Source organism: Acanthopagrus latus, chromosome 9 (genome assembly GCF_904848185.1).
Source record: "Acanthopagrus latus isolate v.2019 chromosome 9, fAcaLat1.1, whole genome shotgun sequence".
Lineage (NCBI taxonomy): Eukaryota > Metazoa > Chordata > Actinopteri > Spariformes > Sparidae > Acanthopagrus > Acanthopagrus latus.
Genome location: NC_051047.1, coordinates 11,578,894 through 11,605,886, shown reverse-complemented (window position 1 = coordinate 11,605,886; position 26,993 = coordinate 11,578,894). Strand labels below are relative to the sequence as shown.

The 26,993-nt window shown below is 38.3% G+C and overlaps 2 protein-coding genes, 1 long non-coding RNA gene and 1 other non-coding gene across 4 annotated transcripts; 2 read left to right on the top strand and 2 right to left on the bottom strand.

The window, feature by feature from the left end:
• Window positions 1–400: 400 nt before the first annotated feature.
• ube2al (ubiquitin conjugating enzyme E2 A, like) lies at window positions 401–4,489 on the bottom strand. Its single transcript, XM_037110878.1, has 6 exons — window positions 4,287–4,489; window positions 2,539–2,619; window positions 2,408–2,433; window positions 1,907–1,996; window positions 1,737–1,825; window positions 401–1,215 (listed from the first exon to the last, which is right to left on the bottom strand). Exons 1-6 carry the CDS (start codon window positions 4,328–4,330, stop codon window positions 1,087–1,089), a joined length of 459 nt encoding a protein of 152 aa, XP_036966773.1. The 5' UTR covers window positions 4,331–4,489; the 3' UTR covers window positions 401–1,086.
• A 682-nt stretch (window positions 4,490–5,171) lies between these two features.
• On the bottom strand, window positions 5,172–20,627 carry ankrd10b (ankyrin repeat domain 10b). The gene is made up of 6 exons (XM_037109123.1): window positions 20,241–20,627; window positions 19,183–19,335; window positions 18,031–18,122; window positions 9,056–9,321; window positions 8,055–8,162; window positions 5,172–5,822 (listed from the first exon to the last, which is right to left on the bottom strand). The coding sequence occupies exons 1-6, from the start codon at window positions 20,436–20,438 to the stop codon at window positions 5,590–5,592; spliced, it is 1,050 nt and encodes a 349-aa protein (XP_036965018.1). The 5' UTR covers window positions 20,439–20,627; the 3' UTR covers window positions 5,172–5,589.
• On the top strand, window positions 19,229–22,837 carry LOC119025509. The gene is made up of 3 exons (XR_005076837.1): window positions 19,229–19,365; window positions 22,227–22,328; window positions 22,492–22,837. It is a non-coding gene; the product is annotated as an uncharacterized LOC119025509 (long non-coding RNA).
• Window positions 22,838–23,005: 168 nt separating this feature from the next.
• On the top strand, window positions 23,006–23,074 carry trnaq-uug. The gene has a single exon. It is a non-coding gene; the product is annotated as a tRNA-Gln (tRNA).
• Window positions 23,075–26,993: the final 3,919 nt, after the last annotated feature.

Below are 26,993 nucleotides of genomic sequence, written 5' to 3'. Positions count from 1 at the left end.
TGAAATGCTGAATGTTGTTGCTCTACCATAGATTTTGAATAACAGCCTCAAGAGTGGATCTGTTTCATATTGAGTAATGAGTGAAAACACCTGCAATCCAGCAGCAGATCTTTCCCCTTAAACAATATTGGCTTGTATTGTCATTTTTAATTTCACAAGAGCAAATCTATAACCATGTCAAAAAAGTGAGGATGTAACTCCCATGCTCTTAAATGGATAGAGCATTATGTGATTATACAAAGTCATAGTTTACCTGAAAGGCAGTCTCACATTGATTTCAGGGTCTTGTTGGTATGTGAATCTCAGACTCAGATCAAGTATCAACTCCTGTCGAGGCAGGGAAAGTCATTTTTAGATCAAATAGTTTTGTTTTTGCAATTACAACATAACACTTCCCACATAAGGATGGATTTGCCTTTTTTTATTTACAAGGGCTGAAAAAATGACATGGGGACAACCAGTGCAAAATCTGTACATAAATTCAGTTGCAGGTATCTTATATACATGAGTACTGAACAGGAACGTGAATACACTCTTTCTGTCATGCATGTAACAGAGTTCACAACACAGCAAAAGACTTGGTGTAAAGATGTCTGATTTAGTCGTAGTCCATGATGCTCAGGCTGCTCATTCTCCCAAGGAAAGGTAGGATGATCACATTTGAGCCCAGATAAAACTGCCTTGTGAAAACAAACTGACAGAAAAGATGAGGAGCAAACAGAAGAGGACCCAAGATGTCATTAACACACCCTCCAAGACACATAACACAATTAGTCATGGGGAGTTATTACAGCAAGTTAGAACACACAATTTTGGGTTAATTGCCCACAAGTCCATACTGACAAAACATCAAGGCAAGATGCAGCACATTTCCCCTGATGGGCTGGAAAAGGGGGATAGAATAGAAAAAATAAATCCCTCTTGGCGGGCAAAAAAAAAAAACATTCTATGAAGGGAGGTCAGAGGTAAAGTGCATAAAAGCTTAAAATCAAAAAGGTGGGGGGCCCAAAAATTAAGAGGTACTCCACTAAAACTTGCAGCACACACAGCTTAACAATGGAGAGAGCAGCTATGAGGATTGTCAGGTCAACTGTCTCTCCAGCTTTGTTCTACGATGGCAGACACACGCTTCTCGTACTCCCGCTTGTTCTCTTGGTACAGCTGGGCCGCCTGGCTGTTGGCTGGACTGTTGGGGTTTGGTTCATCAAGCAGGGACTGAAGAGAAGAACAGAAATACATTTTAACAGGTTTTGGGTTATTTGTTAGGCACTTAATGAATTTCCACTTCACCATCGTTATTAACACTAAATTAATAAAAGGTACTCGGAACAACTACTAAATAAAAGTAGTTATAGCAGAATAAATTATGGGAAGGTGTTACTGGAGCTTAACAATTTTCTGACATTTTATTAAGAGCATCTATAAATTATTGTCAAACATTTAGTACAGTTCTTACATACATAAATAGAACTGACACCTGGTTTTTGAGGCCAATACTAACATTAGGAAGTTAAACACGTTGATATAAACACTTTTTTGTAATGATTCCACAAATGTGGTTACAAGCACTGTACATAACTTTACATAAAAAAGATATCTAAAGAAGACAGGATATTCTTCTGTTAAATAAAAAAACAACAACTTTATTGTCTTAAATGACACTAATACACTGAGCCAGTAAAATTATTGGGAATTTCATAATTATAAAAGCATCTCATTTTCCATCATTATCTTACCTGGATAGATGTAAGAATAGAGGACACATCATATGTGGGACTCCAACGATTCTGTAGGATGTCCAAACATATACTTCCATCTGCATAGACTGTGGATAACAACACAGTTACACACGATCCACAGATAAACATTATAAACATTATGATGTGCCAGGAGACAACACTCTTACCATTTGGATGAAACATCTTTGACACAAAGCGTACTGTGGGGGGTTTGTTGGGGTATTCTTCTGTGAACTCTACAATGAGTTTAAATGTACCTGGGACAAAAACAAGACACAAAAACGTTTTATTATGAGCCATTAAACCTGATGATGGTCAGGAATGTTTACAAGGCAGAGAGAGTGTGTTGGAGCAACACTTCCTCCTTCAACATGAGAAGTCATAAAAGTGAAATACTTTGTTGATTGGCAAAACTGGCTTGCAAGTAACATTAGGGTATAACAAAGGGCTTCCGATTATTTTAGTTTGCTGAAGAGATTTTTATGATATCTAAGGCAAAACAAATGACGAGTGAGTTGTTTAGTAACTGACATACACGTAATCAGAATGGAAAAGTGCATGGGTATAACGTAATGAAATGTTAATGTTAGATATGGTATACATGCAAAGTAGTGACAATATGCCATACATCACAACACAGTCAGTGATAATGATAGTAAGTGTCTTACCGTCCTCAAAGGGAGTTCCTTCAGGGCTATGAGATCAGAGAAAAAAAAGGGAATCAATTAATTACACAGAATTTATAAGCATTTGGGAAAAATCTGTCCATATTCATTATTGCTGTGCATACATTTCTTACCCAAATATGACTGCATTCCACACCATGATGTTGTTTTCAGAAGGGGCACCACTAACACCGGCTGGAGGGTCCTCTTGTAGCCTGTATTACAAAAATAAGACATAAAAAACGAAATGTTATAGGAGGACTTCCATTACTAGGAATCTAGATTTACTCAGCCAAACAGAAGACAGGTGATTTCCATAAATGAATGACCTCTTTCCTCTTTTAACATTATGCACCAGTAAGAGTAAGAGTAAGAAGACTAAACTGCCACATAAAAAATGACCTAGATCATGCTTTCGCCTTAGTTAAGCCATTAACAAATATAACCCTGGTAAGTATTTTAGCAAAATGTAAACTTGCATTTCACTGTGAACAAAAGTTTCAACATATCCCAAACGGTCTCTGTAAATCAATCAGGTCAGTGCCATGAATAATTTCAATATAAAACATTGTACTTTATTAGTAACTACTATGCAGCATCTTAAAAGTCTGCCAGGATAGATCACTACTGACCAGTTCTAAACCAGAGAATATAAGCTCTGTTAGTGGCTAACTTTTAAATATGTGTCATTTTCCAGAAGAATCTCATTGGAAGTTCATAGGTGCATAGGTATTGGTCTTGTTCGTGTAATTACAAATGTGATTATCATATCTATGCAAAATATACAGCATGGACTGGCTCTTACACTCATTGCAGCTAACCTTAGGACACATGTCTTTCCAATTCTGATACTATCACTTGCACAATCACTATTAGCTTGTGAAAGGTTTCAATGGCTTACTTATCGCGACCTAAAAACTTAGTTCCCTGAACTCTAGACGTGTCCAAATCCCCGCAGGTCAACATATCCTGTCCTGTCAGACTTAATGAGACAAAGGCTGATAGACTGTGCTTAATAGCATCTGGAGCTGCTGTAATTTACAGTTGGGTGTACACATATCTGAGAACCCAGAGAGACGTCTTCACTCGAATTGACACGCGGTTTAGCATGCTAATAAGTGGAAAACAGCAATCCGTTAACGTCGACAAAGACTTCTCTAGCTGCCTATGCTGACTTGTGGAAATGCTCCTCGACTATGTGGCGACTTCCGCTATGACTTTATATTGTTCTTCTCTCGTTCATCACGTTTCAGGATGATGTTTTATGGTGTTAAATCTTGCTTCACGAGAAAACACCAGCCAAACTTTGATGAACTCATTTACAAGGGCAAGGACCTTATAAGTTAGCTTATCATAGCTGACGTCAATGCTGGTTGGCAACATACCTGTCTGAACCTGGCTATATAGGTCCCTTGTCTTGTACCAATTACTATTAACAAGACAAGCGTATATTTATAAAGCAGCAATGTTAAAACACGTTACAGTGAAAATGTGACCGAACATAAAATAGCCAACCAGCCATTTGCCAAAGATATTTAAATATTGGCTAGTTTAAAGAGTTGGCTATCAGTCGGTAACTGTGACAGTAACCGTAGTCGGCTGAGTTAGCAGGTATCAGCTAGCATTGTTAGCTTTAGCTCCGGGCGAAGCTTGACTACACAATTTACCTAATTTCTCTGAAATGATTCAAGTTCATGAAAACACGACACACACTACAATGTCAGCGTTCGTATTTTACTATGGATAATGTCGGCAAAAGAGGTTTACACTGAAACATAAAGAGTCATCTGTGCCAAGCCAACGTAAGCTAGGCTAACGTTAGCTATTTTTGACAAATCATAGCTAAATAACATTATCGGCATAATTTCTGCCATCAACTCACCGTTTAAAATCTCTCATAAGTCTCCTTCTGGCCGGGGTTGACATGGTTTAACTTGTGGAACGCTTACTGAAGACACGGGAGTGACCACAGGAGCTTATTTTATACAAAACGTTATATTGTATTTAATGGTTATTTGACACCTTCACGATAAACTCCACAACCGATAGCTGGTCGCTCTCGATAATCCTGACTCTCTGGTTTGCCCAGCGAGGTTTACAGGACGATACCACCTCAGGGAAGGTGCAGGGGACAATTTCAAGTGCTAGGTTAGACAGGCATTTTGTGGCGGCGAAAACTCAACGCGGACATTAAATGCTTTCATTAATATGTGGTTTCAAAAACACAACATATTTTATAAGAAGATACATGCATCTATCAGTTTTTTTTATTTAACATTTGCTTTATTCCATTCCCCATTCTCATTGGGATCGTCGTCTGGCATGGGGCGTGGCCACGATGACGTGGTGTTTGTGCAGCGCAGCTATGATGAAGGTCGCTCCTGCTGGTGACAGGTGACTGTTGGCAGTACATCACCATGGCTGTGCCCCAACACGTGAGGCTGGAGTGGGGGAGCCTGTCTGCTCCATTTACAGCAATGTAGTGGATATAAAAAAAAAAAAAAAAAAAAAAAAAGAGGCTAACCAACACATTGATTATTGTGGTTAAATCACAGATACCTATACAAATCAACAAAGTTGCAGTGGAAAGATGGACCCCGGTTCTCTAAGCAAAGAAAATGTTTTTAAATGATCCCAAGTACTACTATTTCCTATGCAGCCAGCAGTGTGGCTAATGAGTTGTTGGCTAACATGGTATTTTGTCTTTGGATGAGGATTTATGTCACGTTATCTGTACATATGGGGGAGTTCAAAATAATGAGCGCACTTTAACTTTTGCAAAACGTTTTTAATTAGTAATGAGTAACATGGGATGCACTTGCATGTGTTTTTATTAACATCTAGAGGAATCACCCCTCTAGGTGAGACAGAAACTAAATGTATTGGCAGTGGTTCAATACAGATGCTTACTTTAATGTTGATCAGAACCAGGCTATTTACAATTTAATCGAACAGTAAGCTAAACAATCACTTCCTTTTAGACAGCACAAACAAAATCAACTTCCAGTCACAAATGTCAACACACCCACAACAATGGGACTGCTCCTTTCTCCAAGAAATAATAATACACATGAAAAACAAGACCATTCAATGGCTTTAAGGCAAATTAATGCTTGTTTAGGCTTATATGAGATCCAGGCAAAAAAAAAAAAAAAAAAACAGCCTGGTAACTAGATCCTTTGGCATTAGGATCCATGGTAAAGAAGCATGGTGCTGAAGAAGGCGTGGTCATATAACTCCTCTGCTTTCACAGACTTTTGGTGCTCCACCTGGCTGCCTGCATTGCTGTGGTTCTCAGGTGAGTCACTGTAGATTAGTTGGCCATGGACGATGTCTGCTGCAGGGTCACACCCAAAGGGACGCTGTGGTTGATCCTGACCATTTAAGGAAAAATCCTCACTGTGTCTCTCGCCTGCCACTGAAAATGAAACAAATGGTCAAAAGACATTCAAATAATGATCAGTGACCACATTCCTGATTCTGTACATTTTAAATAGAAAGGAAGACAACGGAATTGATTTTGTTTTGCACAACTATAAAATAAAAAGTTTAAAGGCAGTTGTATGAACACATTTCTACATACTTGCTACTCATAGAAAGTTGATCAATAAGGTACAAAAAGCATTTTAGAGCCTTATGCAATACCACAAGTTTGACCTGGGACTATGTTCTAAATAGATTGAATCCTGATCTGTGGGTCACTTTGCCATAGATGGTAGTGTATGACACACTGACCTAGTTCTGTCTCCACAGTGGTATTTAAGCTAACGCATCAAGTCAAGAAAATCATAACTGTTCCATACATGGTTGCATGCCATAATCCAAAACCCTACATAAGAGGCACATGTGATTTAAAACTGGACAAGTTTATTATTGCTGGTTGCTGAAAAAGAAAAAAAAAAATTCCACCTTTTTTCCCACATTTTTCTCAGGCCATAGGCCCAGGACTTGACAGATGCATGAGAATACATCAAGAGAACAAAAGTCCACCACAATCACATTTATAAAATTTGTCAACATTTAATGATTTCACACAATCAAGTACAAAGCTAAACTGCTCAGTACTAGGCATTGGACGTTCCAATTTGAATGAATATACACTCAAACCTTCTGCATGTAAAACAAAATAAACAGACAGCACCTGCAACATGAAATAGTACTACAAAATGCAGACAGAAGAAAATAATTTCCCTCACCAGTATCTAGAAAAGTTACAATTATTTACATTGAGTCATTGTTCAACTATGAAATAAATCTCAAGAAATAAGGCTTTTTGCAAATCCATGCAAACTTTCTTGAGCGGTACTGCTCACTCATAACTGATTGTAATTTACCAATTTCAAGATCAGACTCGGTTAACTATATCACAGATGTGCAAGCCCTGCTAGTTGCCTACAAAACTGCCAACACATACAGTTAACATTCACCATACTTGAGCATTAAATAAGCACACAGCCAAAGTGGACGCAAAGGAACGAACAGAGGAATAACCAAATCTCAAGCTCATGGACCAAAATTTCTTAATACATGACATCTAATAACTACAACAAAAAAAGCTGCACAGTGAATCATTTATCCTTTACGAGCTACATTCATGTTGGGATATGCTTTGGCATAAAGTCATTATTGGATACAAAACAGCATCAGCTTATATGTGATAGCATTTAGTCTTGGGAGACATTTCATCTGTGTCTATTAAAGATTCATTTTTACATAAATGTCATCTTCAATTGTTTCACTATTCAAAAATAAATTTGATTTATCAAACTCAGCTTGGAAAAAAAACATAATGCCAATATAACCCATCAAATCACCATTTAGATATTACATGTCATACTAATCACACTTTTCTTTTTTTCTTAAATTATCATTTCTTAATGGAACTGTAAAGGAGCATTACACTTTTTCTAATCTGTTTAGGCTTCCTGTTCCCAGCACAAGCCCAACAGTAACATCTTCAAGTAACCAATGACAAGTTTCAGATTATGCAACAATGCACAACTGGGAAAGCAATAATTAAGACCAATATAAAAGGTGACCAAGACTGATTTTTCCTTTCAGTCAATATGCCCTACATTTGCACTGGTTACCACACAGTGTCATGGGAATGCCGATCATTTTGTTTTATCTAGGATGTCGCTATATAATTGTGCAAAACAAAACGCATCGTTATTATCATAAACAAAAATTAAGGATTGTACAAAGATTAAATGTATAACTACATTACAAAGAAATCTCAATATTTTTATCCATCCGAGTATAGTCAGGTACATAGAAGAGTAGAAAACACATCACACACACACACACTGCTATTTGTCTTCAAATGTACAGTAGCTTATCACTAATTTATTCACTAATGTATTCATTTATGCATGAAAAGTAAATAAAATAAAATAAAATAAAATGTTACCAGACTATACCGAAAAGATGTACTGCACAAATGGGAACCTTAGTGTGTGCCACTACACACAAGCCCTCTACAGATAGGCGTAAGAGTTGGTGCACCGACATGGTGTCTGCATTGATGCCACAGTGATGACCTCCAGCTCTTTAGTCGCAGGGTTTGACCTATCCGCACACTGATCCATGGGCCCCGGCCCCTGCGGTGGTGCAAACCCACTCAGCCCAAATGCAAAGGGTCCTGGCCCACCTGAGGTTACAGTTGCTGCCAACTCCATGTTCATGCTTTCCATCTGGGCCTCTCCAGCACCACCCAGTGGCTTGTTCCCATTCAGGAACTCTGGTGGCATGCCCAGACCTGAGAGAAAGAGATGCATATAAATGAAAGCTCAGAACTATTTTTGAGTAGAACTTTATTTGTAATATCAAGTACAACAGAGACACTAGATCAAAATACAGGTGAGTCTCTTGCTGTTCTAGAATCTATTCTAATTCTGATTTAAGTGAAATAAAGTTTTTTTTTCTTTATACTACTGAAGGTCAAAGCTCCAAAAGATTCCAAATTCCTTTCATCCACTCTTGGGTAACTATGATTCTGAAATACACGCCCACTCCATTACAGGGCTTTCAGTGATAAATTTTAATCTTATAAGTTGTAACCATTCCATCAAGCATTACAACACTCCACAATTAAATAAACAGATGGCTTTATAAGAATTAACCAATACACTTGACATTTATTGTGTTAAAGTAGGTTGTAGGATAAGGAAGAGCTGCAGAGATTAATTGATGGAAAGAAACCGTTTTTGGCACTATTTTGATAATCAATTACTAGTTTCAGTGATTTTTCAAGCATAAATGTCAAGCATTTGCTGGTTCCAGCTTCTTAAAATGAAAGAATTTGCTTATTTTCTTTTTTATGGAAGATAGTAAAAACTCCTTGGGTTTTGGTATATTTGTTGGACAAATTAAGCAATGTGGATTAAAATAAATTGGCAGTTAGTTAAAACCCTAATGAGAAGTAGATAATGGATTTTTTACATTTTTTTGTCTAAATTGTGTGTTACATACTTTCCCACATGCAGCACTGCTGTCTGTGGAAAAAATGCTGTGCATTTGTCTTCAACAACCATGTTCAGTCCAATATGGCTGCATATCCAGCCATCTCAGCTAATACGAGATGTAAGCTTGACAAAACCTGGACAAATAATCTAAAAATTACTAATTGGTTTGTTTAGCTCAGTGACCTACCGTTAGGTCTTGCCTTCTTCACTGGGTTTGCTTCCATGCCATCGAACGACCTCTTTCTGTTTGGGACGCCGTTCAAGAAGCTGCGTCCCTGAAAAGTGGGGTGAGCGTGGCCCCCGTTCTGGGTCATGCCATTCAGAAAAGCCCCGTTGTGGGACTGAGCCATGTTTTGCTGGAAGTTCTGGGCATTGGAGAGAATCTCAGCACACTCCTGGAATCCCTGGGCGTGGGCAAGGTCAGTAGCAGTCAGCCCACTGGCATTCCTCATACTGCACAACAGGAAGGAAGAGTGTTAGAGACACTCACAGTACGTTTGATTGAAACAAATAAAAACAAACAAAACAAGACACACTCAAGCGCCCACGCACACACACACACACACAGGCACTCGCATAGACTCATTAAACACATATTCGCACACACACACACACAGACACACAGATGTATAGAAATAGCCTGTGCTGCTCTACCCTCTCTCATCCTCTTCGTCATCCTCGTGAGAGATGACGACTGATCCTTTTGGATCATTTGCATCTTCCATAGAACTTAAATCTTGACACAGTTGCTGTGTCTGCTGCAAAAGTACATGATTAAGACAACTTAAGGTGTGCACCAGGTTATTTTGATGAAAACCTGAACTGATTTAGATATTTCTAGCAAATGTTCTACTAAATACCAAAGAGAGTTTCCACAGGTGATGTAAGAAGTTTGTCTTGTCAGCAGGAAAATGTGACATCAAGGAGGATTTTGCAACAGGTGATAGGCGGCTGTCATCTCACAAGTCCACTGGAGATACTGCTCAAGGATTTTGGCAATGCTGCATTCAAAGACCAGCCAATGATGTAGCCATGAAAGAAAACCTTGAGTGGGGAATATGTCTGCATGAATGTACACTATATATAATAATAGGTGTGTGACAAGTGTGGAGGCGAAGTGGACAAAAGTAGATTGCAGACAGTACAAGATCCAGATGTTCATCATCCACAGCAGTCGAGGATGAAACAGAGTTGTATCCTAATAGGGAACTCCACAGCCTTGATGGTTACAAGAGAGAATGAATGAAGGAAGAAGGAACTGCAGCCTCTTCAGCCTTAAGAAATCCAGATGTCTCCATCTCACACTCATCTTGTTTCAAGAAAGATGAACAAGACAATGAAAAGAAAAAATAAGAAAAAGAATAACAAGAGGCTACTCTGAGATGTTTCTACAGTCATTTATAACTCAAAAGAGAGTCTTTGAACTAAGTACAGTTGGGTTAATCATGTCCAGTTGCAGCAGGAGTATTGTGATTTTAATAGTACAACAATGAATGAGCAAACGCTGCTGTGGCAGTTTCCGATTTTCAGATCAGCACTTCTATGTGGAAGCAATTTCACTGGAAGAAATAACTAATCAAATTATTGCAATTAAATACGGCTGGGAAATGAAGAATAGACTCAATTTAGTCAATAAATTGCCAGGAAGAGCACATTAAATCTTCTCCAGCTCATCACTATCAGAATTTCCTTCATTTGTCCCACACACACGGAAATTTCTTCATCACGGCAGCCAAAGGCCAGGGTATTTATTAAACAATAATAATATTAAAATAATAAACAATACAATAAAAAGTAAGAAGTAAGAAATACAAAATACTCATATGTCAAGTTAACATGCCAAACACATGTCTGCCAGTCTAATTCTAACCAATAGGGGACTTTTAGCACAATAATGGGAATTTCTCTCCCCTCCGTTAGACAATTTAGAAAACAATACTGCACTTGTTCTGTGTCTAAATGTCATCACACTGTGAAATGAGTTTGCTAAGCAAACAACCGCTTCTTTGTCAAAGAATTGGGACTCTGGCACACATCCAAGCTAGTACGTACAGTTGAAAAGTGATGGGGAAATGAAAACTTCTGCATTTGCAGCCTATCTTATGTTCACATCAATACACCAGAGAATAGGTCATCTCCATTCTAAGTTGGAGAAATAGTGTACTTGGTGGCTTCTTACGGAACTGTACGACTTTACACTATGATTTATTCTTCTCTAGTTTAATTAACAACTCACTGCTACCTTAAATTGAAGTGATACTGACTTCCACACAGTAAGGCAGAATTTAAACACAGTTCACAGTTAACTGTTTGGTCATTCATTGTGTTTAGAAACTGTTCTTTCTCTGCATTTTTAGTTAAACAGTTGTACAAAAAAAGGAACAATTCAAGAGCTAGTGCACATGAAAAACATTTCATCAAAAATTTAAGATTGAAAGAAACAAACCAAGGAATTAAAATCACACATAACTTGTTGCACATTACCCGTCCCCTTCAAAATTAACGCTTCCAAAGGATACCTCCAACAGATTATATATCAAATACCATTTTGAGTTGAGGTAGATGACTTGGTCTCACTCTAAGGAATAGAAAGTCTTATCAGCAACAATCAGCTAACTGCCCCCCCAAAAATCAATATTTCTCTCTGGATAAAGAGAGAAAGGACATCATTGTATTACCTTCTTTCTTCAAGTCACAATAAGACAGTCTCAAAGACATTTATTGTCACTCTTTCCATGTGTAATATTCCACAAAGTACTGGAGCCACATTTGTGCTGACCTCAGATTACCCCCCCCCCCCCCCCCCCCCCCCCCCCAAAGAATAAAATACTTACGGTCCCCTCGACTGGCTCCTCTTTGGCATGTTGGCTTTTCAACATATGCTATAAAAAAATCTAACACTGAAGGTGGCTGTTAAGTCCCCCTTTCTTTTTTTGAGAGAGCATAAGTATTGAAATGCATTTAAAAAACAGTCATAGGAACTTAACTTATCCCAGCCTTGCTTGATGTAAAAATAAGTGCAAGTTGGGTTGTAAGTGTTACAAAAGCAGGTTATGGAACATGTTTTAAAAAAACAAATTCCATTTTACCCTAACTACATTTATCCTATTCTGTAACTTAACTTTTACATTTTTCTTCTTCCACCATAGACTATTAGATGACATCATAACTGTAAAGCCAATAATCCCTTTGAAACGTCCTACATACAGTATTCCTTTAGTGAGACCTGGCATCTACAGTCAGCACTAATCCAAAAACGTGGATAACTGAGTATTATTAGTTTTCATTAAAAATTTGAAAAGGAAGCGTTAATTTTTTGTAAATGCCTGGTATGCTTTGCTTTTCCGTCCTAAGCACACAATATGTATCTTCTCTAACTATTGTCTAACCTTCCAGAGGCAGCCTATTATCATGCTACATGTTGACATGGGACTCACGTGATTAAACCTGTCCATATAAAGGGCTCCTATGGTTAGTTCACATAATTAAAAAACAAATCATAAAATAAAAACAAAACACTAGATACAGGAACAATCATGGATAATAAGCAAAGCATGCAGGTCTAAAACTTTAGATTTGATTCATAAAAAACCTAGCATTAAAACCAATCACCGCAAGAAATACCTCAACAGTTTGCCAGTGTGTAGATAGGAAGCGATAGTGAGAACACTCAATGCCACAACAGTGCGGCTATCCCAGGGAACGGGGCAGACTCAGCAGTGTCTATTCTCCCCCTTTCTAGGATTACTTGAAAAAACCAAGTCATTTCCAATTCAATGGCTGCAAAACATTAAGACGTACGGTTCTGGTTCTGTTAACAGTATAGAAAACTTTGCTTTTGTAACTTATTGTCACTTTCATAAAGGAAAAGGTGACAAAGATTAGATGTCAAACAGACTATGATATTGTATAAGGGTTAATACTGTGACATACAAAATGAAACATTTCTGTGTAGAAGATAAAATATCTGGTACAATGAAATGACAGTGAATAACCATTGCAACATGATGATTGTTAGCATTACACAGTTCAGTACATGATGCTATGCAAATCTAACCCAACTCACTCAGCTGCTCTAAGCCTCTGACTCTGCACTACTCTCATCACCGGCAGCCTCTAAACACTTTTTTTTACCTGCTACCTGCTGCTAGCTTGCTAATGGACCTCCATAACACTTTGAGGCTCATGACAAATAATTTTAATGGTGAAACGTTTGTTGAAATAAAATGTTGACATTAGGGCAATATATTCATTTTTTCTTATTTAATTGATTGAATAGATTACATTTGTATTGGATATAAGAATGTTTTATTTTAAAAAACACATAATTTATGCTAATTTTTGTCCCACTGAATCAAATAACTACTTAAAAGTATTTAAAGTTTCATGTTGTAAGATTTGAGTAGTTTCTGATGTTAGGATGTGTGGAGATAACAATGAGTGGGCAAAGGGGGCCCATAGCTTCATTAAGGAGAAGAATAGTTCCAAGAATGTTCCGGTCTAAAATTATTCACTTTTCAGTTGGAAAGTTCTTCTCATGCTGTGATCGGAAAAGATAAGCATCACACTTCCCTCTTCTGCAATTCAAATAGACATATCCATTCATGTGAACCCGGGCTCTGCAGTGCAAGCATGTGCAAGATAAGATTCCTGTGAGTGAATATTTAAAGAGGTAGTGGGGCCATAGGAAACAGGATAATATGTCTGACCGTGATACCACTGGCTAGTTTCAGTTCATTTCTGTATAGTCAGTGTTTCATGAACCTCTTGGTGTCAAAGCTTTGAGAATATCTGACTGCATTACATGGTCCAAAATGTTAACTAAACAGACCAGAGGTATCAGGCGCTTGACTCAAACCCACAATCAGCCATCAGGTGTTGCTGGGTGATCAATAATCATCTGCAGCCATTTTTGGCAGCTGCTGAAGCAGTGAACTCAGTGTGCTTAATCAGTGACTCAGTGGTGAGGGCAGATGGCGAGAGCCATCTGAATCGCAGTTTCGCCTAATGAATGAGATTGATCCATGTAATATGGTTTCTTCTCACCGTTGACATCTCTTCCTCTTGAACAAGCAAAAAGCCGGACAACGTCAGTCCAAAGGAGAACAGGAAAAGTCACAGCTGCAATGTGCAGGGCCCATTTATGAATAAAGACTACTGAGAGACTCACTGTTTCCTTTTCTCTCAGGTATGGCCAGCTGGCCAGTTGTTGTTTTTGAGGTGTATTCAAGAGCTGCAGAAGATGAAAGGTGGCAAGAGGTGATGAAGTATTTGATCAGAAGACGATAGCTCATTACTCAAGAGTCTTCACAAAGAGCAAGTGGCAAAAGAGGTGTCTGTCAAGACAGATAACTGAACATTGGAAGGATTTAAATAATACTGAAAAATGTCGAGTGTCCACATCATGAGCGCAGGAATTCTTGTTTGGATGAACAGTAAATGTAGCAGCACCATGAATGAAGGTTATATTTTGGGACTTTCTGTAATATTTCAACGCAAGATTTTAATTTGTTTTTATCGAGAATAAAATATTCAACTCCACTTATCAGATCTCTAACTTCAAATGGATATATTTCTTTAATAATGGACAAACCAGACTATATCAAAGTGTACTTACGTGTGCTAGCCAGAATGCTTTTTGACTGGCATTTACACACATTACTCGTACAGAGAATGACTGTGCTGAAAGGAGTCTTTGTTCCGTTGTAGCTTTCGTTATCGTAATTCAGCTGGTTACACTGTAGGCTGTTCGTTGTTATCTCACTTTTGTTGTTGACAGCAGTGCAGAGGAACTCCTTAGACAGTGTGACAACGGAGAGCTTAAAGCAGTCTTCAAAGATGAAAGAAACCACCGATCAGATATGCAGGGAACAACTAAAATGTTAACGTTAGCATGAAAAAGAACATCTGATAAAATCAGACCCAGGGTTGAACCTGGAACGAAAGAAATACTCATGAAGCCATTTAACTTAAGTGCAATTTGTGGCCATGGCCACTGTACTGGGTTATTTACAGGAAAATATTCTAACAACTGTAGTTTACGATTTTGTTGATTAGCTGAAATAATATCACTGCAATTTAAAAATCGGTTGTAGCTGAACAGGCAATTCCATAGCACAGTAATACGCATAACATGCTGATTTAACTGCATTTTTTACATAAACAAAACTAAGGATATTAATTATTTTCATTAAGAAAACATTTGCAGCATTATTTTTATTGTCACAACACATGTACATAAGACCAGCAAATAAAATATTATTTTTATTTAGCAGTATATGGTTCCATTGGGGGATTTATGGGCATTTCATATGCACTTAAAAATTATTTTGTTATTTCTTAGTTTTACCTCTTTTATTATGATTTATATCACTAATAAGACAATGCATGTGAAAATTCTTAACCTTAACAAAAAATTGACACCAATTACATTTTAAAGTTAGTCTAAAGTTATTTTGTCATGAGCCTCGTTCCCACCTAGTGTGCCTTAGTTTCCCTCCTAGTTGTGTCCCACTACATTTCTGGGTCATAAGTGAAAAAAATAAACAAATAATAACTTGAGAATAAACTAAACTAAGTGCATTATCTTTGATCTGTAGAGGGAAAAAAATCACAAATCATTTTCATCATAAACATTACTTATCAGCTGATTACCAAATGCACATTACAAGACCTAATTCAGAAATGAAGCATTTATCTAACACACCCAAATCAACCAGGGGTTTCATATGCCAAGAAAAATCACTAACTATGAATACTAAGCAAATCAATTTGGTTTACAGCCTGACTGATAAAATCGATGCATCTCAGCTGTCAGGATCAAATGTTTTGTAAAAAGAAATCCTTTACAGTTTACATTGTATGTCATTGGGCCAGGGCCATGTGGTCCAATAAAAACTACCGCTTAGGAAAAGATCATGGATATACCATCATATTACAATTATCATATTGTACCCAGATTGGATTCAACTTGAGGCCTAACGCCAGCAGAGGTGGTTTCAAATTTCATTCAATCACATCATATACAATGGCTCTTTATTATAACAACTGCCTAAGAAAGAGAGCCAATATTCCACTGCAGCATCTATGATGATCTTTTTCCACTGACATTTACACACACCCCATATCTTCTCTGACATCAGGATAAAAACTCCCTGGTTGTTGTGAATGTCTGGATATAAATGATATCAGAAAAAAGGCATGACGATTGTTGCATAAAAAACGAAAATACATTCAAAATATTTAAGCCTAGAATGGAATACTGAATACATTTATCAATTTAATGGATGAATCTTTTATCAAAATAGATTATTAGGTGATATATTCTGCTTCAAATGCCAACTTATATAGCCATCTTGATATTATAGCCAAAATAAAAACTTAACTGATTCATTAACTATAACAGAATATGAGCAACAAGGTTGAAAAGTCTGTATACTTAACAAATGGCAATCTAGCAGAAGGTAAATGAAATGCTTAGTTTATCAAGTTAACAGACTTACATGACCTTTGGAAAATAATGCCTATGATCTTTAACTTTAACTCCCTACAGGTCTTAGATCTAAATTTAACAAACAGGAAAGATGGGTTGTGTCTCTTATGCTTCAGAAGGTGCAGCAACAATAACAGAACGTAATCTATAAATGGAAACAAACAGCTGCCAAGGAAAAAAGGTGTGGCTAAGCACTACAACAGATATTTATCTACTTTCTAAAAACAAAATTAAGAAACAGTGTGGCCTGGCCTGATGTCATACTGTAAAAGTTACTATCTCATAATTACTTTTATTTACAGCTTCTTTTTTTTTTAAATCTACAATCAAGAGCACTCTTCATACCCTTTAAAAACAAATGACAGCAGATCGTACAGGTCTCCAGAAAAATGTAAATCAACTAAGCAACCAATTACAGATGATCTATGCATTTTCATTCTATGCAACAACAATAAAGCCTTTTCATAGTGACAGTAAAAGAGCTTAAAAAGGCAATGTGCATTTGGTGATCTTGTTAAGCTGTGTATGTAAGACACTAACCAAAACAAATGTTAACAAAGAAAACCACACTCTAGACTTAACAAAGATCATGCAATATGGCCTACTAGGCTAAGAACAGTTTATCAAACTTTACATTAAGTTGTCCTCATGTATGTGTAATACTTCCACTGGATTTACAAAACATTTGTTTAATGTCACAAGACAAAGGTACAGAGTTAATCAATCTACATTTATCAAAATCATACTCTACCTCAAACTACAAAAAGGTAAAATGAAAGTGACTGCTGATTATGAATGAAGCATACTTACAAATAATTCTCCATGAGCCCATTAATTTTGATGTATTATAATATATTACACACAGAGGGCAACTTAATGCGAATTGTTGCAATGATAAACAACAATTTCAAGGATTAACAAAATGTGTCACATTTTCAAGGGAGCACCACCAAATCTATTAATATTTAACAACGCATCTAATGATCAAACTGTTCTAAGTTGAAGGGTTTGAAGAATCATCACCATGCATTCTATTTTTTGAACTTGAGTAACCGGCGACAAAGTAGAAGTTTCAAACCAACTAAAAATCAGCTCTTAAAATCTAAAATTCCTCAGTTTAATAAACTGAGCCGCGATCATTTATTTATAGCTGCTAGAGGAAGAAATGTCTCACTTAATTCTTTAGCGTAAAAATATAACACCACAATAGTAGGACCTGGTGGTGTTCTACTGGATGGATCCTTAAAATACTACTCCTGCAGCCAGTTTGATCTGCTCTTGAAAGTTACACCAAAAGTTTAACAACACTTAATGCACTGCTTACACTTCACTGTGATATACTGCCTGAAGGGATTAAGTGTAAAGTTAACATTTAATAATGCTGCTCCCTTCTAGCTGGGTATCTGAAGGATGCCCTTACATTTCTGAAAGTATTTAAATTTTCTTGTATTTGCATGTTTCATTAATAAATATTTGCTTTATCCCATGTTTAGATCTGTAAAGTTAATTTGCTGATCTTATTTTCATTTTTGCATCGCACCAAAACCGCATTAAAATTTTATCGCTGCTCTGCTTATAGTTTGGTGGTGATCCCTTGCAAAGGTGTAACTGAGATGTTTGATAGTACAGAGGAAAAGAAATGAAGACACAGATCTGATCTCAGGACTTACTCAGCTTTCGCTCCCTGAATCAAGAGAGCGTTGATGCACTCCAGACTGCCCGCACGAGCAGCCTTATGGATGGGCGTCTCGCCCACATAGTCCTGAGAGATGACAAAAGACTGCGGTCACACAGAGAAAAGCATGACTGTGCACAAGAACAGTAGAAGGAGCCACATTATTTGTCAGTGACATATTATATTAAAATGAATATACATATGATTACATTTTGATTCAAATACACCCTCCCTAACTGCCTGCTTCTACACTCCCAAGGTTATAAAAAAGATTCCAGGAACGATAACAAGGTGCAGCTCTGCAGGGCATAGCCTGAACTATTCACCCAGACTTCATCTCCACCCACACACATTTACAGTTAGACATTAGGCAGAGTGCAGATGGAAGAAAGAGAGGGGGAAAAACAGTGAGAGGCTGTCTCTAACCACAATGTAATGTGGGCCGAGCTCAAACACTGAACTATTCGTCTGTCCAACACCAGACATGACAAAATGTAATGAATCCAAGATGGGGAAGGTTTCCCAGGAGCTTATTTTAACATATGCTGAGTAAATTCAAAGACAATTTTTAGAAATGAGTTTCATGATGACGACAGTGTGTTATGTCATCATGACCTACTAATCTGATTTCTCTCAGCCGTGCAGCGGAGCATAAAATATAGCCCCAGTGCATGGAAATACATGACGGGGAAGAGACGTGAATAATACAGTCTGAGAGCAAATGCACCATCAGTTTGACAATGGTACAGATAACCATAATCTGAGGAGAGGTCGGTCATTTTCCAGACTGATTACATAGCAGCTGTACACTGTGAGGGGTCTTGACCCCGTTCGAGTGTGATCCTCCTTGATGGGATAAAGTCTGAGCTCAACCTCCGACACTGCTCTACTGTTTCCACTCATACCCAAATACTCAAAGTGACTTGTTACCAGACATGTGTAGTCTACAGTCCCTTTGAAACATGCCATTTTCCTTTAAACACAGTCAGCATACTTGGTGTTTACATACATCTCTCCAGGAAATGTCAACAAGAAAAATTGCTATAAACTCACTGAGCAAGTTGGTTGATTTTCAAAGATCTAAACCGAACCGTTTCATTTCTTGGTGTACAGTGTGCAGGCGTGTGTTGACTGTCTGGTGCCATACCTGTCTGTTAATATCTGCACCGGCTTGGAGTAGCCATAACAAGCACTCAGGGTGGCCCCCAAACGCAGCAATGTGAGTGGGCGTCTGTGCAAACCTGGAGGTCACCGCATTCACACCACAGCCCACCTGGACCAGACGCATCACACACTCCAGCTGTGACGAGACAAGGGCAATGCACATAAAGTAAGGCGGCTTGCATAAAGTATGGGCAATTATTCATTCATTGCTTTGTCGAGAAAACCTCTAGGGCAGGTTTAGACAAGTGTAGAACAGTAAGTGGTTGGAAGCAAAAAAAAAAAAAAAAAAAAAAAACGCGCACAAAACACTATTGTGTGGCGTGATTTAGCTCCATGTCTTCATAGCTCTTGCTTTGGGCATGCATCCAATTTCTGTGGAAAGTAGAGGCCTGCCCTTCCCGGAGTAGAGTGTGTGCAAATCTTAGCAGAAAAATGTGTGCGTGTTTAGAGGAGAGGTCAGTAAACAGCTCGCTGGAAACAATCAAAGTTACCGGAAGTTGCTTGGAATTAGCCACGCTTCTTAAATATACTACAGACGTTCTTTAAACGAAGTGTAGATGGACAGTTAATTATCATTCATTACCAACGTTACATTTAAGTGCTCATTTTATTTTTGGTTACGAATAAATGTTGACCGTTTGTTATATCAAAAACGTAATGTCCGTTAATTTGCTAGCCAACGTTAATTTGTCTCGTAACGTCCCAGCTTCTCATCAAACGGCCATTAAGTTAATGGTAAAATTGTCAAAGCTCAATGCTTCTCGCTGACAAAACCTTTGCTTACACAGAAAACACACCTAAAAAAAAACAGTACAATATATGAGAAATCCGTTAGCTGAAGAACAGTTTCAAATCAGCTTTTATGGTCCATTGTCTGCCTCCAGTTACCGACGGCGGCTTAGTCTCCTCAGCTTACAGTTAAGGCAAACATCAGGAAATGGCCGAGACTACGAGGCTCATGTCGGAGAGCGTTGGCGCCCATTCTGGACACACTCCTACCCAGTGTGTTGTCCCGTCAAACCGCTCAGCATAGCGACGTACCTTTCCGAAATGAGCGCCCCAGTGTATGGGCGTCCAGCCGTAGAAGGTGTCCTCCACCGTCAGGTCAGCCGGGTTTGAGGTGCACTGTAGGAGGGAGCACAAGGCACCGACATCTCCATCCCTGCACGCCCGATGGAGAGGGAAGCGGCTGTTTAAGACCTCCTCGCTTGAGAATCCAGACTCCAGACCCACCGACATTGTTGCAGAAATTACGCCTATGTGTTACAGAACGGACAAACAAATGGACTGGCTGCTGTTTAGTATGCTCGCTGATGGGGCTGCCCGTGTATCAGGACACACGCCACCCTGGCTGCTCTGTCGTTCTTTCTGCCTGACAACACAAAGCAGACGGGGCAGAGCACGCGCCGGGGCAGAACAGTGAGAAGCCGAGCGGGCTGTAAACTGCGGACTGGATCCCACAATCCTGACTCCTGGAGATCCGCTCCAGGGTTTACCGTCAGCCGGTGTGCTTCAGTGTTGCACCAGTGCCATCTTCTGGAGTTAGTTGACTCCTACAGTGACCGGTTAGATTTGTTTTGGTTTTTTTTGTTTTTTTTTAAAAAAAACTAAAACTAAATGCCACCAGGGGGCAGACTAAATTCAGAAACAATCTGCGAGACTCACCTCAGACCAACAGGCTCCCAAAACAGGAAAATCAGGGTTCAGGGCCCCAGAAGTCCGCGGGCCCTGCAAGCTCCATGCTTAATCTGTGTTGATTTATTCATGCCTATTAGATTGAAATTTTAAGAGTTGTTTAAGAGTATTAAATAAAATAGTGAATAATGCTGGCAAAATGGTAAAATCTTTTGATCATCTTTTCCATCAAAATGTTGATGGTACAGTGTCTTGGAATATGGAGAATGGTGTCTCTGTTACAGACACTCATCCCCATATTGCTTGTTCCATTTACAAGTATTCAACACATAACAAGGTTATGACATGATGAGTTTTGTTTGAAGTTGTAGTATTACCGATATTAGACTTTTTTAGGGGTGCTCAAGTCAGGAGTGATTCTCGGACCAGACCCTTGGTGGGGCTCAGCCCCTAATAAAAATGTCCCATTCACACAGGGCCTTGCAAAAGTGTTTAACCAATCTTCTGAATCACTAATTTCTATGAATAACAGTACATTAGTATTTTTCGCTATGATATTTTAACTTTTTTTTATTTTTTAAACTTTGTTTAACAGTTCAAGCCATGTTGAGTCCACACACAACTCTCTGCTCCACCCTGCTCTCTCTGTCATCCTCTCTCTCTATTTGTGCTGTAAACCAGAAGGCGAACAAAATAACTAACACAGTATTGACATGATAAAAGGAAGGAGGATGGAGGAGAATCTATATTAATTAAAAACATTATTCTAATCTAAATCAGGTTGCTGTGGGCAATTCAGGTCACAGGTAACATGATTTTGACCTCACTCTCTTACCTGCCAAAGTATAAGAGTAAATAAAGAACGGGTCCAAAATCGCAACTGTATATTAATATTTGCAAACGGAATATCTGTGGGTTTCGTAGTGTTGCTTGGACTACAAAAGAAAGTTGGAGACATCACCATTTGTTCTGCAAAAATGTGGTGGGACCTGGTTGGAACCTTTTTGGTTGTTGTTTTTTTTCCACTGATCATAAAAATGAACAGGAGATTAATCAAGAATGAAAACAATTGACATTGACATTGTTGTTGTTGTTATTGCTATTATTATTATTATTATTATTATTGTTATTGTTATTATTATACTTTTGTATGGATGGGCAAATGTTCCCTGGTCTTTCAATTATTATTATTGCAATAGAATATAATAATAACAACTATTTCAAAATAAAATAAAATCTAAATTTCTGACAATAGGTATTGTACTATAAATATTATGACACAACTTTTAGCAATGAATAAATACATCAGAAATAACGTTCAATAAGCTCTTCTTCTGGCTGCTGAAGTTGTTTGTTAACTGTTACCCTCCTTGTCTGACATTTGTCTTTTAGAGAGGACATAGAGCGACATGAAGAAGAAACAAGAAGAGGAGCAGAGGAGAAAAGAGGAGACAGGACAGTGTGCACTGTGAACCCTCTCATTAACAAAGATAGGTATAATTGCATTCATTCATTCATTTATCACCATTTTTATTTGGATCAGTACGTCTCATTCTTTCACCACAAATTAAGTTATCAACAGTTATTCTTCCATTAACATTAAGATATGTTTCATGACTATCTGTGCTATTCATATATATCTATACAACTCTTTCAGTACTCCATCTGTTGGGTTGATGAGGTCAGCAGTTAATATTGTGCCATTCTGTGTTCAGCAAGTGTCCCCAGATGTCCCCTTCATCTGCTGCAGCATGACCATCAGAGACACTTTACTGTCCTGAAGACGTTCAGTGTTACAGATACATTCGTCACTAATTTCTTTGTGTTTCTAGGAAACAATTAACAAATATACCTCCAGGACACGTTGCAGTGTGTGTTTGGAACCTGAGTACTGGTTCCATGGTGTAGTGGTTGGCAACGCATTTCAATCCAGCGATCTGAGTTGAATTCTCAGTGTTACCTAATTTGAAATGAACAGGTAAAAATAGTAAAACAGTGTTAAAACTTAACATGGCTGTGTTAATTTAATGCTACCTGTCTCTCAGATGTTTAAGAGTGCTTTATCTGCTCAGTGCATTCATCACATTTCAAGCAGAGGTTGAGTGTTTTGTTAACACTATGAGTCCATCTGTCCGTAGTAGTTCTTCTGCCCCCTGTGGAAGATGAAAAAGGGAATGGTGTAATGGTTAGCACTCTGGACTTTGAATCCAGTGATCCGAGTTCAAATCTCGGTGGAACCTGGTTTAAAGCAGGTCAGATATAAAACAGCTCAACTTGAAACAGTGGCTGAATGTTCTACTGAAATGCTGTGCAAGATAAGAGGAGGCACTTGAAGTAATGTGCAACATATCATCATAATTTATGCTTGCATTTCAAGCATGCTATTCGAGCATCAATTTGCTGATATTGCAACCTGGTCCTCCTTAATGCTTTTTCCAAAAAAAAAAAAAAAAATAAAAAAAAAAATAAAAAAAATATATATATATATATATATATATATATATATATATATATATATATATATATATATATATATATATATATATATATATATATATAAATAAAACATGTTAAATATTTTTGATGCTTTCTTTCATTCAGCCATTTTTCATACATGGTCCACTGAGAGCAGTTCACTCTCTTTTGCATGGACATCCTGATTATGTCATGACATAGTGCTTCACAATACACTGTGCCATGATGTATCATGGCTCTGCTTTTGCCACAACACAAGTTTTCCAGTAAGGTGCTGTGGTTTCCAAACATGCAAGCACACATTCCTTTGTAACATTCTGCTGTCCTGTGAGCTTGGGACTGTGATGACGAACCTTAAAGTAATTTAGTCAGTCGAGGTGCTGTATCGTAGGCAACTGGACTTGTTTCAGTGCCTTGAAGATGTTTCACCTCCCAACCAAGAGGGTTCTTCAGTTCTAGCTGATCACCTGGCCCTCGTGACCCACATGAAGGCCGGTTGGGTCAACGACCCGCAGGTGGCCCTAACGACTGCAACTCAGAGCTCCCATGTGTCCTTAATGACACACAGAGTGTAAAAGGCTGCAAACCCCCCTTTCAGTTTGTTAGTTAGCCTCTTGGTTAATAGGTGAAACGTCTTGAAGATGTTGAAACAAGTCCAATTGCCTACGCTACAACACGTAGAACCTTCCAACATGTAACTTCTGTTACTTTAAGCAGTATGTCTAGCATAGTAGCACATTATAATGTTAATTTACCATTTAATTTCTGCCTCAAATTAAGTTCCGCCACAACTTGAACTCTGATCACTAGATTCAAAGTCCAGAGTGCCAACCATGACACCATGGAACCACTGTATAACTACTATCTATTCTGTTTTTCACCGACCATATGATGGTTTACATACAAACAGTGACTAAGTGGTTAACTTTGTGCAAAAGCAACATTTAGCAATTGGTTATACTGCTTGCTTGTCAGTCTAAAGTGACAGTAGCATGGTATCCACATCCTTTTACTGAACTTAAAAGTTCAGTTTTTACACAAAACAACAACTCTGGATTTTGTCCTTCATCTGTTCCATCAACACTGCTGTCAGGATGTGGAGCTGATGTCATCTGCAGCCCAGACGTTTCCAGTGAAATATTTCCCAACCTCCTGTGTGACAATCTGCGTCATATTTAAGCGTTATGTTTGTTCTTCACCACAAGATGGGAGCATACAACAAGACATGCATGACGGACGACGGTCTGAGGAGTGCAGGCAGGAAAATGACTCAATTAGTGCTGCCAGAATACCCAGTTCTTTATTGTTATTATCACAATTATTATTATTATTACACTCATATTGCTTTTCGTCTACAAATGACCCCTAAGCTTTGGCCATTATATCTACAGCATGCAACAATATGCAGACATAGACTACAGTAAGTCACTTTAACTGCATGTTGTAGTGTTGATTGCTCTCCTCAGCCATTAGAAGCAGATTATGGTTCATTATCAATCAAGATTCTTTAAGGTAAGACCAGTCTTGCCATTAGTTATAGTTGTGACGTAATGTATGAAGCCATACATATGTATTTTCCTGGTTTGTCATCATTAATATGTGGAATTTCTTAATAGACATTAGGAAAATTTTGTTTTGTTTTTTTTTTTTTACTCCAAGTGCCAACTAATCACCCACCCATTTTTTTAAACCTTAAATTCTGCAGGGGATTTTGGTGGGGCTGGAGTCTATCCCAGCATGCACTGGGCGAGCTTCAGGTCTGTTTTCTGTTATAAAGACCAGGGAATGAAGGGAATGTTAATGAACCTCAGTGAAGTGCGTCATTCTGATATCTGTGCGGTGATGTCATGGTCCAGTCCGCCGGCACACCATTGAACATTATCTGGGAGGCACTTCATTACCCAGTTTTCCCAATTAACCACCCTCACCTCTCCTCAGCGCGTGACGTCGAGGTCACTTCATTTCTGGACAGCCGTTAGTACGGGACAACAAAACAGCATGCAGAGATGTTGTGGGGAGCAGGGGTCATTTTTAAAAAGAAAAGTGCCGCCGCCTTTATACTGTCCAGATTAGGAGCGAGGCAATCTTACCCACAATGCAGCTCAACCCACCAACAGTGGGCAGTCGGGTGTGTTATACTTGTAGCAGCTATTCTAGCCTCAGGCATCGAGCAGAGATGAAGAGCAGGCTACAGAGGTCTGGTCCGCTCACATCTCCCTAACTGCCACAGTTTTTTGCTTCAACCCTCAGTTACGCTGACTCCAGTGACATCACTTGAGGCAATTTATCAGACTTCATATGTCTCCCTCAGCTCTCCCTGGAGGCACAGACTTGTTCGTGTGTGCTGTTGCATTCTCCATTTAAAAAAAAAAAAAAGAAATTCCATCCTTTATTTCTGGTGTGCAATGTTTTCAAATTTATCCCTTTGATAGACTGGCAGCCTCTCTGGAGTGCCTCTCACCCAATGCATGCTGGGATAGTTTCTATTACCCTGCAGCTCTGAACAGAATCAGTAATTAAGAGAAAAGATAAATGGATGGATGTTTTTGTGACAGAACAACCAAACCAAATAAATTTGCAGGCAAATGTCTTCATAAATCCACACGGCACGGACCGTTTTATACGACCATGAAATCATACAATATGTATAACATGACTCACCAAAAAACAGATTGTGTATATATATTTATATTATATAGTTATATTTTCTACTTTTTAAAATAGCTTATATTGTTAATTTGTTATATTTTCTATTTTTTAAAATAGTTTATATTGTTAATTTGTTATATTTTCACTTAATAGTCATTTGATGCATGCACCAACATCACCACAACAAATTCCTCGTATGTGTAAAATCGTACTTGGCAATAAAGCCTTTTCTGATTCTGATTCTGATTCTGATTTCAGCAGTGGAAAGCTCTTTAATTTGAATACACTGCTGTTAAATAGTGTCCCTCAACAACGCACGCAAAAATCAACCACATTCAAACCACATTCCGGACACATAGATAATATATGAAGCCACAACGTTTGTACTTTCCTGGTTTGTCATCTTTAATGTGTTGAATGGAATCTTACATGGATCTTACAGTATGCTGCATTCAGTCGTACACCCAACCCAGGACGAAACAACCTCAGACTCAGACAAGGATCACCCAGCATATCGTCACAACATGACATACGTGACATTACAGCAGTGAAAACATTTATATGGGTTTTTTTTATCAGTTTTTACCGTGTTTTGAAGTGTGCTGTAACAGCTCTTTAAACACCATTCTCAGTTTCATGTGGTTGATTTGTGCAGCTTTTATTACAACGTTAACACTAATGCATTGTGGGTAATACAGGTTCTTTTTTATCAATTTTGTTTGAAATCAAGGTCAGGGTATTGGATTGATCTTTTTGTCATGGGACACCGCCTCTGACTGGACGCTGTGGTCAGAGGGTGAAACAGGTGCTGCCCAGTCACTGGGGGAACTCTCAGCAATGTCTGTTTTTGGATACAAAGTAATGTCACGTTGAGAAATATTTTTGACAGCAAGTTTAAACATCCATCCATCATCTGTACATATTCTATGTACGCCGCTTAATCCTCTGCAGGGTCGCGGGGGGGCTGGAGCCTATCCCAGCTGACTTAGGGCGAAGGCAGGGGACACCCTGGACAGATGAAGTTTAAACATGTTA

Bases quoted from the DNA above. Each gene is read 5' to 3' on its own strand.
- ankrd10b (XM_037109123.1), bottom strand. From the start codon at position 20,438: ATGTCGGTGGGTCTGGAGTCTGGATTCTCAAGCGAGGAGGTCTTAAAC. The intron at 19,336-20,240 runs GTACGTCGCTAT...GTCTCGTCACAG, and splicing joins GGGGCGCTCATTTCGGAAAG to CTGGAGTGTGTGATGCGTCT. The intron at 8,163-9,055 runs GTAGGTCACTGA...TCTTTCTCTCAG, and splicing joins GAAGAAGGCAAGACCTAACG to GTCTGGGCATGCCACCAGAG.
- ube2al (XM_037110878.1), bottom strand. From the start codon at position 4,330: ATGTCAACCCCGGCCAGAAGGAGACTTATGAGAGATTTTAAACG. The intron at 2,620-4,286 runs GTGAGTTGATGG...TTTGTAATACAG, and splicing joins CTTATGAGAGATTTTAAACG to GCTACAAGAGGACCCTCCAG. The intron at 2,434-2,538 runs GTAAGAAATGTA...CTGATCTCATAG, and splicing joins TGGAATGCAGTCATATTTGG to CCCTGAAGGAACTCCCTTTG.